Source organism: Oncorhynchus clarkii, chromosome 17 (assembly GCF_045791955.1).
Source record: "Oncorhynchus clarkii lewisi isolate Uvic-CL-2024 chromosome 17, UVic_Ocla_1.0, whole genome shotgun sequence".
NCBI lineage: Eukaryota > Metazoa > Chordata > Actinopteri > Salmoniformes > Salmonidae > Oncorhynchus > Oncorhynchus clarkii.
Genome location: NC_092163.1, coordinates 59,220,683 through 59,235,598, shown reverse-complemented (window position 1 = coordinate 59,235,598; position 14,916 = coordinate 59,220,683). Strand labels below are relative to the sequence as shown.

Here is a 14,916-nt window from a genome sequence, read left to right as displayed (position 1 = left end):
CTCAGCCAAGCCCTCTGTAATGTCACATATACTTATTATATATATATATTACATATATATATTATATCACAGATGGTGGATATTTCCGACCGTAATTCCCAATTATAGATTCATATGATATGATATTTTAGGCACATACCCATATCATGGCATTACGTAAATAAAGAAATACAGGATTTCCTGTGATCACTGTACATGCCTCAACATGTATGGATTTACATAAAAGGAGAAGTACATTCTAAAACATAAACATTAGTCATGAAAGGTCAGATGACAAAGGTGTAATCTAACTTCTCATTTATATAAGCCAAAGGTACTGTATTGTAACAACATAACAAACAGAAAGGATAGGTTTAAAAAGGGTCATAATGATCTAAACAAAGTGTGATCGTAGGCAGCATTCCCATTTACCCTCTCTCTTACACTGCCCCTCTAAAATGCTTTCTGAAAGTGGTATTGGTCATCCACTCACAACATAAGCTAGTAAGTACACTTAAAAGTTCCAGAAATATTTAGCTAGCTATTGCAGCACTGGAAGTAAGAGGACTGTTCAAAGCAGCAGATGCCTCCCTTTAAACTAAGGAAGCAGGATATTTTCAGCATGCCAGGTTTGGGTATGGGGGATGGAAGGGAAAAACACCCCCTATTTAAAATGTCTCAAATAGGAATTTTAAATGGGCTACAAAGAATCAGCTCTGTTTGGAGTTTGGTATGAAGAAAAACATGCCAGCATTTAGAAAAAATGTGCAAGTTCATCACATGTCCAGCTGTGATTGCAATAGTGGTGGGGTGAACAGAAAAGTGTGGTTCAACTTTATACTGCTGCTAAGCTATGGCAAAACAAGCCAGTGATCATATATAGTTCATATTTGTGTTAACACCCAAAGTTTTAACCAATCCTAGACTCAGTTGTTATTCTTTTACCCCTAGGAATATGAAAAAAAATGCCATTCTAAATAAATACTGCACAGACAGTGTATGGCATATCAAATAGCAACTACCCAAACAGCAGTTTTTTCTCTCCTTTGAAGCCTGTCGTCTGTCTCTCTTGATCAACATCTCTTTAATTAGCAGGCCCATTAGAAGCCAGTTGTTGCTAGGTGACAGCCCACCACGATCCTGTCCCTATCACTGAGTTGTTGGGATCTGGGCAAATCCCCATGGCTCCAGTACTCCAACCCTCCATGAAGTGACAGTGGGAACTCAGACCCTTAAGAGAGTGGGCAACAGAGGACCGTTTATGCCCCTCCAGCCCTGCTGTTTCACTGCCATTGAAGAGTAGGCCCATAGAAAACCAGGCTCTGGAAGTAAAAATGACATTCTGCTAGTGTTCTTCTTGTTTGTGTCATTATGCAGTCGGATTTCTCTTTATAATCATGGTTTTCAGTGATCACAAACATGAATCCTAATATTCTCCAATACGCAAGAAAAATGTCATTGTAGAATGCCTTAGAATGCCACAGAATGTCAAAGATTGCCATTGCGCGGAATCCCAATTTCCAGGAATATGGAATGCAGACAAATATCTCCCTTATCTACTCTTAACTTCCCTTTCTGTAATCTCTCTACAGTACGATAATTTCCCGACTTATCTGTGTGGTGTGTCTGACCTGTATCTGAACTTGTTTACTCTGTAGCATTGGTCAGTTAATCAGTCAGGCGCTAAATAGGTTATAATAACAATATCCTACAGAAGAGCCAGACCAATCAGTCATAACCCACTAGTCTACTAATAAATAATTCATTGTGAAGCAAATCTGGTAGAAAAGGACATGCATGTCATGTCTGCTGTCTGTCTATCTTCTAGTAATATGACTCTTATCGAATATATCCACATCCTAGTATTGATCTGACAGAGAGAAAGACACAGTACACTAAAACCTGGAGTGTAATTAGTGTGAGAAATGGGAAGAATATAAAACATAAATGTTAATAGATAAATATAGCAGAACATTCAAGTCTAATTTACAGTATCCAATATCTTCCCACATAACAAATACTACAGTTTACTATAGAATACTATAGTACTTCATTTAGAATTCTATAGAATTCTGTAGTAAAACTGTAGTACACCGTAGAATCCTATACTCCACACTGTAGTATCCCTCAAACATGTAGTGCATACTACAGACTTTTGTAGTATACTGTAGTGTACTATACTACACACTCTAGTATCCCTCGATCATGTAGTGCTGCTTACTTTAGAATTTTGTAGTATACTGTAGAATACTTTATTACACGCTGTAGTATCCCTCGATTGTGTGGTGCTTACTATATAATTTAGTAGTATACTGGAGAATAATATACACTGTAGTATCCCTATACTACACATTGTAGTACCCCCCTCGATTGTGTAGTGCTTAATATAGAATGTTTTAGTATACTGTAGAATACTATACTACACACTGTGGTATCCCTTGATCACGTAGTGCTTACTTTAGAATGTTTTGATCGATTGGACTGCTAGCCAGCTTTACTGCTAGCTGCTAGCCAGAGGTGGTTACATGTACTTAAGTACATTCTTGGAGGATCTAATACTTTTCTAGTTACTCTCTGTGGGCTGCACTTGCACTCTTACTCAAGTCATTTCTGAAGGAAGTAACTTACTTTTTACTCCGTTCGTTGCATTTTACCATATCACTTCAGTTATATAGATTTATATTATGATATAGTCGCTGCCGGATGAAAACCTTGTAACTTCAAATTTTGTGATTTACATTAATATTATTTTTTACATGAATCGATACCATTGGTTCCCCTTTATGTCTTTATGAACGTTTCACAACACCTTGACCATTCAAAATAGTCCATTGGCTTTCAAAGTTGTCTGTCAAACCCCGTATCTCAACCACGGCTCTTGAAGTGAAGTGCACGTCTTCACTATTGAGGAGATTTTTGTTCGTAGGTTCTTAGCCAGATGCGATCAGAGGTAAGTTTCACTTTATTACCTTCGCCTTTGTAATATTATATATTTTTGGAGAAAGATAAATATTTCTCAAATAAACTAAAGAAAAATATAAACGCAACTTGAAACAATTTCTAAGATTTTACTCAGTTACACTTCATGTAAGTAAATCAGAGATTTTAAATAAATTAGGCCCTAATCTATGGATTTCACATGACTGGGAATACAGATATGCTGGTCACAGATACCTTAAAAAAGGGGCATGGATCAGAAAAGCAGTCAGTAGCTGGTGTGAAAACCATTTGCCTCATGCAGCGCAACACATCTCTTTCGAAAAGATTTGATCAGGCTGTTGATTGTGGCCTGTGGAATGTTGTCCCGTGGAATGTTGTCCCATTCCTCTTCAGTGGCTGTGCGAAGTTGCTAGATATTGGCAGGAACTGGAACACGCTGTCATGCACATCGATCCAGAGCATTCCAAACATGCTCAATGGGTAAAATGTCTAAGTATGCAAGCCATGGAAGAACTGGGACATTTTCAGCTTCCAGGAATTGTATACTGATCCTTGTGACATGGGGCGGTGCAAACATGAGGAGAGGGTGGTGGATGAATGGCACGGCAATGGTCCTCAGGATCTCGTCACGGTATCTCTGTGCATTAAAATTTCCATCGATAAAATGCAATTGTGTTCGTTGTCCGTAGCTTTTGCTACCATCACATGTACTTGAAATTATAGTGAAATTAATTTTCATTAATGTTATTCATTTACCTTTTTATGAAATTGAGCATATTGATAGACATTAAGTCAACATTGAATAGGACCGTAGTTTAAACTGTACAACCTACACACACGCATTCAGAGGTAAGCTGGCAGGGTGTCATGCTTTCAATTAAGCATCTACATGTATCTGCTGGGCTTGGGTTGGCACTGCTTCTAGTGCTAAGAGGGGTATGGCTATGAGAGTCAAAGCCCAGAACAGGCCATCTGTGTTGGGCACCATGACAGAGAGAGAGCCCTTACAGCGCTGGGAGATCAGCCACACCACTGTGATGGGAGTGCAGGTCATCAACTTGAACAGTCTTTCTCACTCTTACTGAGTGGTCTCCATTTTCTCTGATTGCTGTTTCGCTACCTCTCTCGTTCACTCTCTCACTCTAGATAAGTATTTTTTGTGTCATTGAGCATTGATGTCTGAGGTGGTAGATGTAAGATGAAAGAGGGAAAAAAGCATGGACCACAACACAGAAAAAACACATTTGTTTCAAATGCCAATGCCGTTTACAATGCTGAGTAGTAAGAAAGGACTGTCTATTGATTTTAGAGCAGTGAGAAGGTATAGAGGAGTCAGAAGTCCCAGAGTATGTTATGAATAGGCCTATGGATGACAGCGACCAGAAAGTCATATAGTGGACTCAAATATCAGCCCTTTCACTGTGCTATTCTTGTCCTGTGCTTGGCGATCAAACTCTACCTTCTACAGATGTTTTGGTAGTGTGTTTCTTTCATAAACTATCTACAGTACACAGGCTACTGCTATAATGTATGTATGCGTGTGTGTGTGTGTGTGTGTGTGTGTGTGTGTGTGTGTGTGTGTGTGTGTGTGTGTGTGTGTGTGTGTGTGTGTGTGTGTGTGTGTGTGTGTGTGTGTGTGTGTGTGTACACCGCTCTGACTTATTTGATGAGCAGAGACAAAATTAACAAAAACACTAATCACACCTCAATAGCAGCCCTCCCTCTCTCTACCAAACAAAAAATATGGTGACTGCACCTCCCTAAGGGGGCCAAAGGCACTACATGAATTGAATTAGCAGTCTCAAAGAGGAGAGGTGAGAGGAGGGTTACAAAGAGAGCTCAACACTTTCTATCTTATCCTGAGTATAATGGCATTTCACTCTGAAGAGGTCTGATGTGAGATATTGGGGGGAGATATTGAATGAATTCTTGATGAGTTTTAGAGGCCATATGCTGTGATTGAATAAACTCAAAGTTGATTAACAATTGAGAAAGATGGTTTTCTTCCTTTCGGATAAAACAAAACAAGGGTCCCACCACCAAACCTCAACGGTGTGCTTCCTGCTGCCTTTTTCTGTCGAATAAGAAAACAGGATCCTAATTCATCTGGCATCACCATAGAGATTCAGAGACAAACACCGGTCTGTGGATCACAAGTCCCGTAGCCCTTGTTAGGACTACAGGAGCATTTATGAGCAGGGAAATAAGCTTTACTTCTATGCAATTGTTATTTGCTAAAATGCAACATAATCCTTTTGCATTATATTTTTGTCATATTAATATAATTGAATCCTGAAAAAAAATCAATGGGTAAGCAGTGGTGTGTATTTATGGATGTCAAGGGGAGCCAGGTTTCCCCAAAAATATTTTAAAAAACATACACAATAATTTTTTTGATCTCTCTGAGTTTGATAAATGTCCTTCAAATCGCAAGAGGCTGAATATACAGTATCTCACCGGAGAAAGCATCCGAACTAACAAAACAGTGCCCTCTCTGTCTCAGTATGTGTAGCCCATCTAGCTGACGCCGTCAGGTCAAAAAGGGTATGACACTGTTGTCAGCAAGCATTTGGCCTCCCTTGATAACAAAATATATCAAATATAGCCAATCAGTGTTGAGCTAAACTGAGTGAGCTCAGCTGTGAATAGTCCTAGCACACCAAAAAAAAGGGAAGCCAGTTTGGATTTGGCTTCACACCAATCACATTACATCTGAAGCCAAATGTCATTGACAGAAAAAAACTTGAATTGTTGCGTCTCGTTGTGTTGCTGTCCTCAGGTGGCTAGCTAGCTAGCTAAAATCGGCCTTTTCTTAAATTAGACAGGAATATATATAGGGATTTGGACTTGTGGTTTTACCTAATTCTCCATAGTAGCATCTACATGTGATTTATAACGCAGATTCTGATCAAACCATTAATTCATACATTGTGCCCCTGGCCAGAGAGGATGGAAGTGCAACATGTGGTTAGATGTACTAGGCTAATGTTACCTAGCTGGGCTGGCGCATCGTTGCCCATGAAAGGCAGTTAGGCTAGCGAGCAAGCATAAGAAAACAAAAACTAAAAGTATATACTGTGTGACCGAGTTATAGACCATTTAGCAGTGGTGTAAAGTACTTAATTAAGTTAAAATACTTTAAAGTACCACTTAAGTAGTTTTTTGGGGTATTTGTACTTTACTTTAATATTTATATTTTTGACCATTTTTACTATTACTTCACTACATTTCGAAATAAAATAATGTACTTTAACTCCATTCCTTTTCCCTGACACCCAAAAGTACTCGTTACATTTTCAATGCTTGGCAGGACAGGAAAATGGTCAAATTCATGGAACTAATCAAGAGAACATCCCTGGTCATTCGTATTGCCTCTGATATGGCGTACTCACTAAACACAAATGCTTAGTTTGTAAATGATGTCTGAGTGTTGGGGTGTTCCCCTGGCTATCTGGTTTGCTTAATAAGGAATTTGTAATGATTTATACTTTTACTTTGACTTGTGACACTGATTTTAGCAATTACATTTACTTTTGATACTTAAGTATATTTAAAACCAGATACTTTTAGACTTTTACTCAAGTAGTATTTTACTGGGTCACTTTTACTTGAGTCATTTTCTATTAAGATATCTTTACTTTTACTTAAGTATAACAATTGGATACTTTTTCCACCACTGCCCTTTAGGGAACATAAAAGAGGAGGATGGTGTTGGTGTTTCTCTACAAGTAGGCTGAGTCAACATGTTTTTTCTTTGCGCACACACACACACACACACACACACACACACACACACACACACACACACACACACACACAGAAATCAGTAACATGGACAGCCACATCATATTTAGCTTACGTTGATTGGAGTAAATCGTTATTGGTATCTTTTAGTTGTAACTGTATTAGACTAAGCATAGGTGATTAGATGATGTTGAAACGTTGTAATGGTGCTGAAAGAGTGGCGGCAGCTCCTGTTTTCTTTGCAACTTGTGGTAACTCTGTGGTTCTAAATCAATAGTTATTTAGTGGTCTGAAAATGTCAGAAATATTAACGTGCTCAACCATGCTGTATGTCACGTAACTGTTTGTAGACTTCACCGGACAGATGTTGAATTTATTCTGCTCACTGTGTCTTCTTATTGTCTCAGCCATAGGCCTATACAGTTGAAGTCGGGAGTTAACATACACATATGTTGGAGTCATTAAAACTAGTTTTTCAACCACTCCACAAAATTCTTGTTAACTTCTTAAGCTATAGGGGGCAGCATTTTCACTTTTGGATAAATAGCGTGCCCAATTTCAACCTCCTGCTACTCATGCCAAGAATATAAGATATGCATATTATTAGTATATTTGGATAGAACACACTCTGACGTTTCTAAAACTGTTTGAATCATATCTGTGAGTATAACGGAACTTATGTAGCAGGCAAAACCCTGAAGACTAACCGTTCAGATTTTTTGTTTTTGAGGTCTCTGTCTGTTCAGTGATTTCTCATTGGGAAACGATATTTCTTAGGAACTTGTTTTCAGTTCCTACCGCTTCCACTGGATGTCACCAGTTTTTGGAATTTGGTTGAGGTTATTCCTTTGAGCAATGAAGAAGTACGGCCATCTAGGAACTGCGTAACACTGTTGAGAGTGTTTTGCTGCGCAAAACTTGAAAAGTAGCTTGGTTTGTTGTCTTCCTGTATTGAACACAGATAGACCTGTCTTCAATTTGATCGATTATTAACGTTTAAAAATACCTAAAGTTGTATTACAAAAGTAGTTTGAAATGTTTTGGCAAAGTTTATAGAGAACATTTGAAATATTTTGTAGTGACGTTGCGCAACTAGGCAGGGTAGCTGGTTAGAGCGTTGGACTAGTAACCGGAAGGTTGCAAGTTCAAATCCCCAAGCTGACAAGGTACAAATATGTCGTTCTGCCCCTGAACAGTCAGTTAACCCACTGTTCCTAGGCCATCATTGAAAATAAGAATTTGTTCTTAACTGACTTGCCTAATTAAATAAAAGAAAAATAAATAAACATTTGGAAGCTGGATCAAACGCGCCAAATAAATGGACATTTTGGATATATATGGACGGAATTAATCGAACAAAAGGACCAATTGTGACGTTTATGGGACATATTGGAGTGCCAACAAAAGAAGCTCGTCAAAGGTAAGGCATGTTTTATATCTTATTTCGGCGTTTTATGTAGTGCCTGAAGGGTTGCAATATGCTACCCTCTTTGTTTACTGTTGTGCTATCATCAGATAATAGCTTCTTATGCTTTCAGCGAAAAGCCTTTTTAAAATCTGACATGTTGGCTGGATTCACAATGAGTGTAGCTTTAATTTAGTATCTTACTGTATATGTGTGAAAGTTTGATTTTTATATCATTTTATTTGAATTTGACGCTCTGCATTTTCCCTGGCTTTTGGTCAAGTGGGACGCAAGCTTCCCCTATACCATAAGAAGTTAACAAACTACAGTTTTGGCAAGTCGGGTAGGGCATCTACTTTGTGCATGACACAAGTAATTTTTCCAACAATTGTTTACAGACAGATTATTTAACTTACAATTCACTATCACAATTCCAGTGGGTCAGAAGTTTACATACACTAAGTTGACTGTGCCTTTAAAGAGCTTAGAAAACTCCATAAAATGATGTCATGGCTTTAGAAGCTTCTGATAGGCTAATTGACATAATTTGATTCAATTGGAGGTGTACCTGTGGATGTATTTCAAGGCCTATTTGCTTGACATGATGAGAAAAATGAAAGAAATCAGCCAAGACCTCAGAAAAAAATTGTAGACCTTCACAAGTCTGGTTCATCCTTGGGAGCAATTTCCAAACGCCTGAAGGTACCACGTTCATCTGTACAAACAATAGTACGCAAGTATAAACACCATGGGACCACGCAGCTGTCATACCGCTCAGGAAGGAGATGCATTCGGTCTCCTAGAGATGAACGTACTTTGGTGCGAAAAGTGCAAATAAATCCCAGAACAACAGCAAAGGACCTTGTGAAGATGCTGGGGGAAACAGGTACAAAAGTATCTACAGTAAAACTAGTCCTATATCGACATGACCTGAAAGGCCGCTCAGCAAGAAAGAAGCCACTGTTCCAAAACCGCCATAAAAAAGCCAGACTAAGGTTTGCAACTGCACATGGGGACAAAGATCGTACTTTTTGGAGAAATGTCCTCTGGTCTGATGAAACAAAAATAGAACTGGGGGAGGCTTGCAAGCCGAAGAACACCATCCCAACTGTGAAGCACGGGGGTGGCAGCATCATGTTGTGGGGGTGCTTTGCTGCAGTAGGGACTGGTGCACTTCACAAAATAGATGGCTTCATGAGGAAGGAAAATTATGTGGATATATTGAAGCAACATCTCAAGACATCGGTCAGGAAGTTAAAGCTTGGTCGCAAATGCGTCTTCCAAATGGACAATGACCCCAAACATACTTCCAAAGTTGTGGAAAAATGGCTTAAGGACAACAAAGTCAAGGTATTGGAGTGGCCATCACAAAGCCCTGACCTCAATCCCATAGAAAATTCACCCAAATTATTGTGGGAAACTTGTGGATGGCTACCCAAAATGTTTGACCCAAGTTAAACAATTTAAAGGCATTGCTACCAAATACTAATTGAGTGTATGTAAACTTCTGACCCACTGGGAATGTGATGAAAGAAATAAAAGCTGAAATAAATCATTCTCTCTACTATTTTTCTGACTTTTCACATTCTTAAAATAAAGTGGTGATCTAATTTACCTAAAACAGGGGATTTTTACTAGGATTAAATGTCAGGAATTGTGAAAAACTGAGTTTACATGTATTTGGCTAAGGTATATGTAAACTTCCGATTTCAACTGTATATCAGGTTGTCAAGCAATATTAACTAACACGATACAGCAACCAACACAATTATCACTACACATAGGTTATAATATGGCTTTTTTCCCCCAGTGATTTTACCCACACACCACTGCTTTGGGTGAGGAAAGGATATTGTTTGAGAGAGCAAAATCAGAACATAGAATTTAGCATGATTAGAGTTCCCTCTGCTGGAGACAAGAGGAAAACACTGAAGTTAAATTAAAATGCAGATGACCTTAGTAAATACCTTCTCTCTCGGTCTCTCAGGAGTGGCGGTGTTGGGATGGAGTCTAAGCCGGAGCTGCAGCGTGTCTTGGAGGCCAGGAAGAGGGAACAGATCATCAAGCAGAGGAAGGAGGAAGATGACGCCAGAAAGAAGATCTCCCCTCTGGAACAAGAGCTCCTCAAGAGGAAGGAGAAGCTAGAAGAGGTAAGAGAGATCATCAATTGGTCAATACAATTATATTGCTATAGAGCTTTTTACAATTTAATCTAATCGAAATTGATTGAATAAACTCCCTTTTGTTTCTGATTCAGCTGGAGAAGGAGCAGGGAAAAAAAGAGGAGACCGTGAGAGCCCCAGAGTTTGTCAAGGTCAAGGAGAACTTGAGACGGACGTCCTTTCACAATAATGGAGAGAAAGAGGTGTAAGGGACAAAACGGTCCAAGTATACCGTTGAGTTGGAATCTTCTAGAGTTTGTACACTTGTGTGTATTATGCGCGTGAGTGGACACAGAACAGCTGTGTTGTGTTGCTCTGACTGCACAACTCAAGACAACAGCAAGGAACTTCTACCTACAAGGACTGGTCGGCAAGCCATGACACAATGCCTTCACTAACCCACTCAGAGCAGAGACACAGCGGGAGAGACAGAGAAGGAAGGTTGACTCTGCAATAGGCTACTGTTACAGGGATAGTTCAAACTGTATCTGTGATATCTCAATCCAGAGTAACTGACATGAGAGTGAGTGTTAGGGTCAAAAAGGACAACCTGGACTCGGGGGTAGACGTAACATAGTAAACGTAATTCCGGGACACGCCAAATAGTATGATATGTTTCATTTCGTATGGTATGAATTAGTTTGTGGATGAATTTGTACAATATGTTAAGAATTTGCTGAACATATGATATGATACGAATATGATACGAATTCCAATTTGTTCTCGCTAACGTTAGCTAAGTGGCTAGCGTTAACTAAGCTAACGGTTAGGGTTGGGGGTTAAGGATAGGAGTTAGGTTAAAGGGTTTGGGTTAGGGGAAGGGTTAGCTAACATGCTAAGTAGTTGCAAAGTAGCTAAAAGGTAGTAAATAGCTGCAAAGTTGTTAATTAGCTAAAATGCTAAATGTTGCCCGTGATGAGATTTGAATACACAACCTTTGGGTTGCTAGACATTCGTGTTATAGGCCTACTCATGCATCCCGACCAATCACCCTACTTTTGCTTTTACCTTAAGTAACCTTCTGTCTTATGTAACCATACCAAACATAACATATCATACAAGTGTCAAATTTACGTTTACTATGTTACTTCTAGTCTATAAGACCAGGCTGAAGAAGAGGGGAGAAGCTATTCACTAGTGGATGTAGTGTTCCGTACTGCAATGACTAGAAACAAGGACAAGTAAGATGTTAAGAGACAAAGCCAAAGTTGGTTGTTTTTCTCAAGTGTGTCACAAAGCAGTGGTTACTTTTCATCTTAGGCTGTGTATATCAAATAGTAATTCTCTAGGTTACCGTATAAGAAGCACACTGTACCTGCACACACAATCAGTACAGATTGTTAATAACAGTAAACAATCAAATGTTCCTCCTACTAATGGCATTTATGTATCTGCAAATCAAGGTCACATGTCTCAATGTGAAATCTCTCACTGAGAAAGCACCTATCTCTAACAGTGCCTTCCTACCTCTAGCTGCATGTCATCCTAATCAAAAAGTTCAAACCAAGGAACGCTATCTTTATGAAATGGTGGTGCGTGTATCGCTTATACCAACGGTATACTATCAAACCACATGATCTGAGGAATCAGATAAGAGTATTTGTACAGTATGTAGGTGAGTGTGAGTGGTTGTGTGAATGCATGTTGAAGACACAAGAGACTGACAGATATGGCGGTACTTTGTAGCTCAGTTGGTAGAGCATGGCGCTTGTAACGCCAGGGCAGTTTAATTCCTGAGACCACCCATACGTACAAATGTATGTGTGTGTGAGATTGTATAAAAGCATCTGCTAAATGGCAGACGTTATATTAAAGATTTTTCTCTAACCCTATTTCACCATTTTTTTGTAACATATACATGTTTTGAAAAGGGATATTTATGTTTTGTGCTTAAGGTCTGAGACCAGGTAGATATTCTCACATTTGTAATTGTATCACAGCGCTTTTTAAATAGTATTATGTAGCGATACAAAATAAAATGCAATCATTTGAATCTTATTTCCATAAGGCACTTTAGAACATTGAAATTATGTATCTGAACATTTATTTTACCAATCAATTATGCATGTCATTTTTTAAATGTCTTTAATATGTTTTTATCCTGATTGCATATAGATGGCCATTTGTATTTTGGTGTTTTTTGCACCAAATATTGTTATACTTGTATGAAATATCTGCCTTTACTGACTCCTGAAGCCACTTAAGATGTTTAATATTACAAAACTGTACATGTTATAAACATGAATACATTCTCTCATTTCCTTTTCAGTCTCTTCATTGCATATAAGCATGAATATATTAATGTATGAATATTTCAATAGCTTTTACAGTGACAGAATGATTGTTATGAATAACAAAGGTTTGTACTTCAAATTACTATGGTACATGTTTGAGAAGAGAGGTACAAAGAGCTGGACAAAATTGTATTCCTTTCTAAGAAAATAAATAAAGGACAAACACTGCATTGATAGTTGCACTGTGACCTTTCATTTGGTCTGATAATGTCTGGATCATTCCACAAAAATAGTGGCTTTCCTGTCGCCCGCCTTAACCACCTGGAAAATCACTTAAAAAGGTCAGATAATAACACAAAATATGTATTTTTGTTTTAATTTTAGTGTATTATTGTCAATAAAACATATGTAAGACAGTTACATTGCAAAACATTATTGTATACATCGTAGAACAGGGTTTCCCAAGCTCGGTCCTGGGCCCCGCCTGGGTGTACGTTTGTTTTGGTTTTTGCCCCAGCACTACACAGATGATTAAAATAATCCAAGCTTGATCATTCTTTGGTTATTTGAATCAGCTCTGTAGTGATAGGGCAAAAACCAAAACGTACACCCAGGTGTGGCCCCAGGACAGAGTTTGGTAAACCCTGTCGTAGAACACGGTCAGTATCATGAAAATGGCTTGTCCCTAGGGTCATGAGTCGTGGTTTAGTGACATATTATTGAGTTAAAATATATTGTTTTATGTCATAATACAAAGGAAAGTATTACAGTTATTTAGTAGATTACCTGAAAAACTAAAAGATCAACTAAATATTGTAAATAATTTACAGGGAATAGTTGTCCCTCAAATTCATGCCACTGGTGTTACACCCATTATAAAAACAGCCATTTAAAAAAAAAATAACATCCTTTCCAACTAATTCCTGGGTCAAAGGTTCATTGGAGGTGGGGCTGTTATGAAAAGCACATGGTGAGTCTGCACTCTCTCTTCATATGTTAGCAACTTGATTATTAATTTGGTAATTCCATGAGAAGCATTAAGATGTGTCACAGGTGTTACACAGTTTATACTAAAGGGAACAGGAAATTTGATTAAACTAATTTATCAAATCACATGATTAAGACATTTATTTACAATTTAAGGACTGTGGTTTGAACAACTGTGGCCGTCATCTTAGATATTATATATTTTCTGCAGATTTGTCACTGGTGTTACTGTTCCTGCTGGATGTAATATAATAGTCTGAAGATACTGCCAATGGTGCTATTATAGAAAAATGTGTTTTGTTTAAAGTAAATTATTACTAATAAAAAAAAAATACTTTCTGGAAAGCTTGAATTGTCATTAAAATATACAGTAGGTAACACAAGGCAACACAATAATTTTTAAAATGTAATGTAGTAAAAATATAAAAATACATTAAGATTTCATTTATGTTAATTAAGGGGCTAATTATTATCTAAGTCAAAATAAATCAATAATAATAGAAAAACCCGTCTAGACTCATTGATTGTTTATTGAATGATTGAATGATTTTCGGCTTGTCACCAAAAGCACTCACAAACTTCTACAGATGCACAATCTAGAGCGTCCTGTCGGGCTGTATCACCGCCTGGTACGGCAACTGCTCCGCCCGCAACAGTAAGGCTCTCCAGAGGGTAGTGCGGTCTGCACAACGCATCACCGGGAGCAAACTACCTGCCCTCCAGGACACCTACACCACCCGATGTCACAGGAAGGCCATAAAGATCATCAAGGACAACAACCACCCGAGCCACTGCCTGTTCACCCGCTATCATCCAGAAGACGAGGTCAGTACAGGTGCATCAAAGCTGGGACCGAGAGACTGAAAAACAGCTTCTATCTCAAGGCCATCAGACTGTTAAACAGCCACCACTAACATTGAGTGGCTGCTGCCAACACACTGACTCAACTCCAGCCACTTTAATAATGGGAATTGATGGGAATTGATGTAAAATATATCACTAGCAACTTTAAACAATGCTACTTAATATAATGTTTACATACCCTACATTATTTATCTCATATGTATACGTATATACTGTACTCTATATCATCTACTGCATCTTTATGTAATACATGTATCACTAGCCACTTTAAACTATGCCACTTTGTTTACATACTCATCTCATATGTATATACTGTACCCGATACCATCTACTGCATCTTGCCTATGCCGCTCTGTACCATCACACATTCATATATCTTTATGTACATATTCTTTATCCCTTTACACTTGTGTGTATAAGGTAGTAGTTTTGGAATTGTTAGCTAGATTACTCGTTGGTTATTACTGCATTGTCGGAACTAGAAGCACAAGCATTTCGCTACCCTCGCATTAACATCTGCTAACCATGTGTATGTGACAAATAAAATTTGATTTGATGATGTTGAACAGGAGATTAACACACAAAGTTCTAGAAAGTTTTA

General features: G+C 38.3%; 1 protein-coding gene across 2 annotated transcripts in view; it reads left to right on the top strand.

Annotated features, from left to right (window-relative positions):
• Nucleotides 1-12,703, top strand: part of LOC139371199 (protein FAM107B-like) — a 56,292-nt gene extending 43,589 nt beyond the window's left edge. For both annotated transcript variants that reach the window (XM_071111384.1, XM_071111385.1), the window contains 2 exons: nt 10,056-10,218; nt 10,326-12,703. In XM_071111384.1, the coding sequence (XP_070967485.1) occupies nt 10,056-10,218; nt 10,326-10,439 (277 nt within the window). In that variant the 3' untranslated portion in view covers nt 10,440-12,703. The remainder of the gene's footprint in view (nt 1-10,055; nt 10,219-10,325) is intronic.
• Nucleotides 12,704-14,916: the final 2,213 nt, after the last annotated feature.